We start from the raw sequence: 8,526 nt of genomic DNA, 5'->3' as shown, positions 1-8,526 counted from the left end.
GGACTGAACTGTCGAATCCCAAAAAGATGAGGGTGTGACCAGTAATTTGCCCAAAATAAAATTAAAGAAAATAAAGCTTAGAAAATCAATTACAAAAAAAAAAAAAAGATAAGTTGTATGTTATAGAAAAAAGAGAAACGTATTCAAAAAATAGAAAATTATTTGGGGTCGATTGGGCAGGCTTAGAGGGCCGGACAGAGCTTGGTCCTAACGGGCTCAAATGGGCCGGATTGAAGGGCCGAGCTGGGCTTCATTTTCATGGCACATACCCTACCCTATCTAAGAAAATGTTGGGCCGACCCGCCCTAATGTAAGGGTCGGGCAAGCTTAGGGCGAGCTTAAAGCCTAAGGGCCAAATGATGACCCCTAGGTGGAACCGTGGAAGCAGACAAAGAGAGGGATAACGTGGCATCACCTATAAATTTAGGCTCTACAGCAAAGGCACAATGATGTTCTAAAAGAAAGGTGCATGGGAAGGCCCCTACATGATCAAAAAGGTAAACTCAAACAGTCAAATAGTACTCATCGCTCATTGTTGGAACCCAAATGAGAGTTTATCGTTGGAGTTGCAATAGTAGATAGAAAGTTAAACAAAAATTTGTCGCTAGCTCCGTCTAAATAAAAATTAAAAGAAGGCCCAAACTGCAAAAGCTCCAAAGAGAAACCGAAGCCCAAGTGTTACAACCAAGGAAACCAAATATATAACTTCAGCCCAAGTAGGCACTAGGAACTCAGAAGAAGAGATTTTACATTTCTTTCGTTAATGGAGAAATCTGGGGAGCCCTACTTTCTCCCCTAGTTCGCGAACATCCCTTTCAGTTTGTTGTTTATATTCCCGCAAAGTGAAGCTCTTAAACACAGCTGGTTCAGTAGTACTGCGACTCTGAATCACGGTATCGAAGGAGGGGCAGTAGAAGTATGCCACAGAAAACCTCTCAACTTTTTGATTGGTGATCACCCTGTGTTTGATGCTCTTGTAAACACCATTGCTCAGGGCCTGCTTAGATCATATAACAGACAAGAACACAACTGGACTTGTGAGAATATAGAATATATATTTTTATCATAAGACCTCCAAATTAAATCCTAGGGACTGACCTTAGGGTTTAAGTTGGATTTTAAGCTATCAAGAGCTAAACCAGATAGTGTAATCACCCTAAAACCTAATTCCAAAATCCCAAGGTACTAAACCCGAGTATGAACATTCGTAGATGTGGTATGAGTATATAGATGCAAATATAAAACTTTACAAATAAAATTCCATTTGTGCGGAGATTATACCTCAAAAAAATCCCCAATGTTGACAACCAGAGCCTCAGGATTAGGTTTTACTCCAATCCATCTTCCATCTATGAACAATTCCAAACCACCAACTTGGTCTTGGTGAACTATTGTTAGGAAAGCACTATCGGTGTGAGCGAAGAGGCCGAAGACTTGGGAAGAAAATGGACAGGGAGCATATCTGTTTAGTCGAAGAAAACTAGTTCTTGGTGGACAGTGATCTTTAAAGTAACTGGATTCGACACCCAAAGGCTGGGCTAAAATTTCAGCTAAGCTTTCAGCTAATTGAGACACATTCTTCACAAATGATTCAATAGTCGACCTGATGAAACATAGTGAGATAACAAATAAAAAATAAAGAAATAAATAAAAAACAAGATGAAATATAAGTAAGCACATATTGTTGCGTGCTGTTATAGTGCATGTTGAGTTGTGAAGCTGTTTATGTACATGTAGTTTCTGTACTACAATGGATCTAATCACTGTGTATGTATGCTAAAGCACATAAATATGCAGAAATCAGACGAACAAAAACTGATATATTGGGAAAAATTGTAGTATATATTATTTTTCTGTCGGGTTATAGATGGTTGTAATACAAGGTTTATTAATTTTTCAGTCTTCTTTCTTGTATCAAAATTTTCAATTTTCTGTACAAAAGAACTGTTAATAATTCATTGAGTGATGAAGTAGCCAATATAAGGAGTCTATATAAAGTTAATGATTAAATATTTGTTACTCCATGTACTTTGCTCCATAAAACAGTTAAGGACTAGTTTGGGATTGCTGTGACTTTTAAAAAAAAACTATGGTTGCTGTGTTGTGAGAATAATCAGCTGTGAATTAAAACAGGTTCGTGCTTGGAAAAGAATACATTTAAAAGTGTTGTCAGTACATAAAACAACTTTAGAGCGTGTTTTAATTGAAAGCGGCTTCTAAAAGCAACATTTGGGTTGCTTCTAAAATCTGCTGCCAGTGACCTGTAATTTTCAATTAAAGCTGCTTTTTATTTATTTACCAAACACAATAAAATCTAAAATTTTAGACAAAAGCTAATTTTTTAAAAAGCGAAGTTATCCCAAACGGGGCATAAGTCCCCCCACCTTTTAAATTAAACAATTTAGTTTTATTCTCTCTAATTTAGTCCTAATAAATAATGAAGTGCTTCACTCTATTCTTGATAATGATTTAATAGGAAATTTGGACGTTGAAGCACTGAAAGACCGGTTCGAAAATTCCATGTGTGGTACTCAAGCTTGTCGGGATGAATGCTCCTCTAGTGGTGATGATCATAATACTCCCACCACCGATGTCCACCACTGTAGACAAAGTCTCCGGCAACCTTCTAATGAGCCCATACCTCCGCAAATCCTTCAACCTCTTCAAGTCCCACGCCTCCAAAGTTGCAACTTCACCCTCCAATGGCAGGACCTTGAAGAGCACTTGTGCTCCATCGACGACTCCATTCAATCCAAAATCAACCAACTCCAGAAATCCAAAGAAACCCAATTGAAATCTGAAGCCAAACCTAAAGAAACCCATCTCAATTCAGTTATCCAATCAGCGAAAACGCAACTCGATTGCCTACATAACCAATTCAAAGCCGAAGTTTCTTCGTCCGAAAGCTTGAATTTCTAGGTGGCTGATGATGTTGATCGGAATCCCATCATCGCGGCCATGACTTTCGGGTCAGAGAGGTGGGGTGTCTGATCAACGATCTACCTGACCAGAAAATGGGTCACCGGATGTGGATGAACTCGAGGTCAGAGATGAACTTTGGGGGGGGGGGGGGGGGTGGGGAGAGATTAAAAAAAAAACAAAAAAGATAAAATAGTCATTTTGGGATCTATTGTGTGAGAATTAGAGATAGTAAGGACTAAACAGTTTAATTTTAAGTTTTTGGACTGAACTGTTTTACCGAGCAAAGTACAGGGAGTATCAAATATTTAATCCTAAAATTAAACTACAAAATTATAAGATGATTAGATTTTGGTGTATATATGTTTAAAAAATCATTGTATACAAATATCAGATGAATAACCATATTTTAAAACAGAACAAAAAATAACTTGATTTTGTTCAAGGAATTCAGCATTATTATTGTTGTTACTTTTGTAGAGACCCCAAATATCTATAGGTACCAAAGTCTGTCTACTGTCGGGTAAGAACCGTCCATAAGTTCTGATGAGCACGTGATGAAGAAGTCTGTGCACGTGGTACCATATGCAAAGCCATAAGTTGATCTGTGCCCTAGGGCCAGAAGTATTCTGATCTACTTGGCTTCGCATGCAAGCACGTATGCTCAGTACGACATACGCATGGCAGATAGGCTCCATGTAATGCCAAGCAAGCTTGTTATACCTACTCAAAGGCATATTTATATACCATCACATTACAGTCTATATGCATGTGGACATATCCTCATTCCTAAAAGGCTCTTTTTAGGAATATAACAAAATGGCTACATGATTTCTACCCTCGACAAGACTGCAATTCAAATCACTGTCTGGCTTTTCTCTAGAGAGCAAAGCTATGCCCTAACAAGTAGTCATCGAAACAAACAATTAACAAGTCTAAATGACTAGAAACGTTTTCAACCACACATGTAAAGAGATGAGCAGTTGACGATACAAATTTCATTGGTCGGATTGTAACATTATAAAGAATTAACTAGAAAATATCAGTTGTAGAAGTGGAATTTTGTTACTTAAGATGAGTATAAAATCACAAGTAATATCTGAATTTTAGATAGAAAGTCATAAAATCACTGACACGATGCCAACACAGCTGGTTTGATCATACCCTCTCCCTTGATCCCAACAAACAAAACAAACGATGGTATTTAATTGTTGAAAAAATGGTCTGAAATTACCCTAAAAAAAAGTAAACAGAACTACAGATCGAAGATGCATCAGAAACTACATATATACGACCTAATATTCTATATGATTTGTTGTTTTTTTTATTCTACTTGTTATTATTATCCTAATTAAGACATATTATGTATATACTTATTTGTTTGGTTATCTTTATAATAGTACACAAATGAAATTGCCAAGTGTCAAAGTTCATACCTAAGACTCTTGTGTTGTTCATTCATGCTTGGAATGTCCGCCATAGAAATATGAATGGCTTCCGACCATGAGAACTGCCGGAGACAAGTAGCTTTTGGATTCCCCCAACGGTAACTAATGGGAGATAAATTCAAAAATCTTTGTTCTATCTTTTTGTCAAAAGGCTGATGAAACACCTTCTTTTGCTCATCTCGTATGCTGTTCAGAACTTCTGGTGAAATCCCATGATTCACAACTTGAAAGAAACCCCACTGGCTTGCAGCTTCAGCAATCTCGTTCATACACTTGTCTCTGTTTCTGTGATCAGAATCCAGATCGATAAGATCAATCACAGGTAGCTCACATTCCTCAACCTCTGGAAATTTGTCAATTATTGGGGAATTTTGTAAGAGGGACTTGCAGGCTCCTTGGAATGGAGGTTCGAAATCCATGGGAAATGTAGAGACAGACTTGAAAGAATGCCTTGAAGAATAATTAGGTATATTTGATTGTCCTCTTGAGTCTTGACCAATAGTAGAACTAATTTCAAGATCTGTACCTACACATATATGAAGAATGAAGTACTCAGAATTACTGCAGAATCTGTTGAAAATCAGAATTAATTCATTTATTTGATTCCTTGGATCTTAGCTTAGTTGTTGGAATTTCTATCTGTTTGACAAGTAATAAATATGACAATAATGAATATTAATTGCATATCCCCTTGTAATTATAGGCTGAATGTATGGCCTCTAGATCCTTTCTTTCCCTTATATAGCATATAAAAAGGAAAGTAAAGAATCAGGAACTACTTGTATACAGTGATTTCTTAAAGAACAAAGTTCTGCACTATTAAGTCTCTTCACCAATTATGATGCCAACACAGGGTGACAGGGACATGCAGATCGACAATGACGAATCACTTGTGTTTCTCTTGTTTTTTTTTTTCCTTTTTTGATAAGCACTAGTATATTTCTTGTTGAGCTTAGTTAAATCTCAAATTAATTGTTCACATTTGATCAATGTACAACGCCAGTTGAGGAAGACGGATTACTAAAACCTATAGATAGCTAGAAATGCAAAAATTGATTGCGCAAAGAAACCCTAAGAATAATGATGCAAAAAGGTTCTACACAGAACTCTTTGGATCTTCCTTATGTATAGCATGCGTATACCTTATGGCTTTTCACTAATGGTAACAATTCATTACCTAAAGGTTACCCAGAACAAATATATATGCTTCAGACGACTTGCATAAGGCTTACAAAGTAAAAGATGTCAGTAGCTAGTCAATCTCTAATGACTCAAAGAATGTTTAGTTGAATTCAGTTTTATACTTCTGCAAACTAGGTCACATTCATATACCGCATTCAATGATAGGTGGATATCAATTAAGTGCCCCAGTTTACCTGTAAACAACCTTTGATGTAGTTCTGATAGTGTTCCTCAGAGCTTCAAATTATGCCATAAGCTTCCTGATCTCAAGCACGTCCGAACGTAGAACATATATGTATGGTACATATATATACCTTCCCAATGTTTCAATTGACTGGAAATACTGGAAGAAATAATATGAGGTTCAGGATATATATATATATATAGTAATGAAGGAGTGCATTCCAGTACTAATGCATGCTGCGCTAGCTTATTGTAAATCTATGGCTAAAGTAGAGACCACGCGTTTGAATATGTCAACATAGAAAATGAAGAGAGAGAGAGAGAGAGAGAGAGATATTCTAGGTTAATATGTCTAAGACTTGGAAAGATCTATCCTTGACTTTGGAGAAATTATTATTTGGTCAAGAATCACCATATGTAATATGGTCCGTAATTGATCCATGTAGTAACAACTTGTTGTCGATTGGTATTTTTAGTAAGTTTTTCTTTTTGTTCACCTCCAGCATTGAGCCCCGTTAAAGTGTCTTAATTTAATTGACGAGGTCTATCAATGGCAATGTCACCTAGTATTCCTGAACAATAGAATAATTACTCTTCACAAGAGGTCTCTTTTAGGTGCGATTGATTTAACCATGATGATTAATTTGCTGCTATGGTAAGGTAGAAAGCGTTTCATTTGGTTATTATTTCTCCAAGTTTCTCATTCTTAACTTTTTGGGGCATCCTTAACTAGGCACTAGCTAGCTAGTTGTCTATTTGAGTTCTTAGACAAAATTTAGGGAGAAGCTAAAAAAAAAAAAAAAAAAACATGCATCAATCATACTCGGATACTCCTTACTACACTCCTAAATTAAGAAAATTGTTATGAAATCCTATGAGGAAAAAGTGACTGCTAGTTGCTCCTAATACTTAATTAATTCTTTTTAAGGATTAAATATTTTTTATTCCTTATATTTTTCTCCCAAAAACAGTTCATTCCCTCGCCTTTTAAATTAAACAATTTAGACATTACTCTTTCTAGTTCTCACACAATAGATCCAAAATTACTATTTTACCCCTCACTTCCACTTCTTCTTCTTTTTTTTTTTTGTTTTTTTTTTCTTTCTCTCTCTCGCTCCCTCTCCCCAATCTCCTCATTCTCTCCTCATTCGTACTGACCCCAGAAAGACCAAACCCAAACCCTTGAGAAGAACTCGGAGCCGGTATGCATGTGCTCGCACGCACTCCATTGTCACCCACGACTCCACCCCACCCATCTAATCCATCACCACCTATGGATCTGACACGCTATCAACAACCTGCTTCTTCCCCACTGCCGCGGTCGGATCTCCGGCTACACTCAAGCTCAACTAATGAATGCAATCATCAACGACCCTAACATCAACCTCACCGCTTGATCCGCCACCGTGCTTGGAGTGGTCGCTACAACTACTACCACTCTGCTCTATGATCTTCGCCTTCCATCTCCCTTTGTTCCCTCTCTCAATCTCATCACAATTACAGGCAGCGGCAATGACCGGGTTTCGATCAACATCATCATGTCCCACAACTCCCCGCTCTAATTCCCTAATCCCAATTCTAGCTCCGACCAGCCCAGCTCCAATCCCATTTCCAACCAGCTCGCCTCCACAGAGCTCCACTCCCAGCTCGCCTTCCCCAAATTAAACCCAAAGCTCCAACAATTGAACTCAGAATTGTAAGTGATTCATTTGAGTTCGGGAGGTGAAATCAAAACCCAAATTAAACCCAAATCTCTAACAAACCCCAAATTAAACTAGCACCCTCATCGTCCTTCTTCCTCAACCTAATGACGTCGTTCTCGGCTTCATCCGAGTTTGGGAGGCGAGATCAAGCCAGCTTCGGTACCTCAATCCCATTCTGTAAGTGATTCGACAACATTGCCGCCGTTGAATTCGGATTTCAGATCAAACCCTAAGAATTCCGAATTCAAATTTCGGCGATTCCCAAACCGCAGAGCATAACCTATCAGAGATTTCCACCGTGTTTGAATCGAGTTCAAAAATAAAAAAAGAAGTTGCTTTGGATTTGAGTCGTCGAGAAGTGCTTCAAAGGGAAGCGCTTCTGAGTTTGGCTCCAGCAAAAGAGAGAGAGCTGTGAGAGTTTTAGGCAGGGATTTTGTTTTTAGGAGAGAGAGAGAGAGGAATTGAGGGGTACAATAGTCATTTTGGACTTATTGTGTGAGAATTAGAGAGAATAAGGATTAAACTGTTTAATTTAAAAGGTGAGAGACTGAATTGTTTTATGGAGAAAAGTACATGAAGTAACAAATATTTAATTCATCTTTTAACTATCTGTTTTTATGATTTTGTTTGTCAATAAGTTTGCCCTAATTACAAAATTAAAATATAATAATAAATTGTGGATCTTCATAATTTTTAGCATGGTAAAAGTATCCTATAATTTAACTTTTACCTATTTTTTAAACCAAGTTATTTTAAAACTTTTGACCTAGCCGTCTGCTAGGGTTTCTCTGTGTTTTTCGTCTAGAAAATTTTATCATTCCTTCCTGCCGCCATGGCTCAATTGGAAGAGAACAATCAGGTCAGTCTTCATCTGGAGAACTCAGCACGTGTTTCTTTGGGGTCAGCGGGGCTTGCAGCGTTGCTAGCCGATCGTTGGTACATGGTGGGTCGACTTCTTTGCCCTAAAACCAAATTCCCAGGATTCACAGGTACAATTTCTACGATTTGGTGTATGAAATCGGGGCTATTGATTCAGGACATGGGAGATCGTTTTGTGTTTCAGTTTGATCGAGAGGTTGAACGTAACAAAG

The 8,526-nt window shown here is 37.6% G+C and overlaps 1 protein-coding gene across 1 annotated transcript; it reads right to left on the bottom strand.

Moving 5' to 3' along the window:
• Window positions 1-643: 643 nt before the first annotated feature.
• On the bottom strand, window positions 644-5,877 carry LOC133734460 (gibberellin 2-beta-dioxygenase 8-like). The gene is made up of 4 exons (XM_062162109.1): window positions 5,744-5,877; window positions 4,356-4,893; window positions 1,282-1,603; window positions 644-997 (listed from the first exon to the last, which is right to left on the bottom strand). The coding sequence occupies exons 2-4, from the start codon at window positions 4,784-4,786 to the stop codon at window positions 761-763; spliced, it is 990 nt and encodes a 329-aa protein (XP_062018093.1). The 5' UTR covers window positions 4,787-4,893; window positions 5,744-5,877; the 3' UTR covers window positions 644-760.
• Between the last annotated feature and the right edge of the window lie 2,649 nt (window positions 5,878-8,526).

Source organism: Rosa rugosa, chromosome 2 (assembly GCF_958449725.1).
Source record: "Rosa rugosa chromosome 2, drRosRugo1.1, whole genome shotgun sequence".
NCBI classification, from domain to species: Eukaryota; Viridiplantae; Streptophyta; class Magnoliopsida; order Rosales; family Rosaceae; genus Rosa; species Rosa rugosa.
Note: the sequence above shows the minus strand (reverse complement) of the source record. Positions and strands in the feature narration are given on the sequence as shown.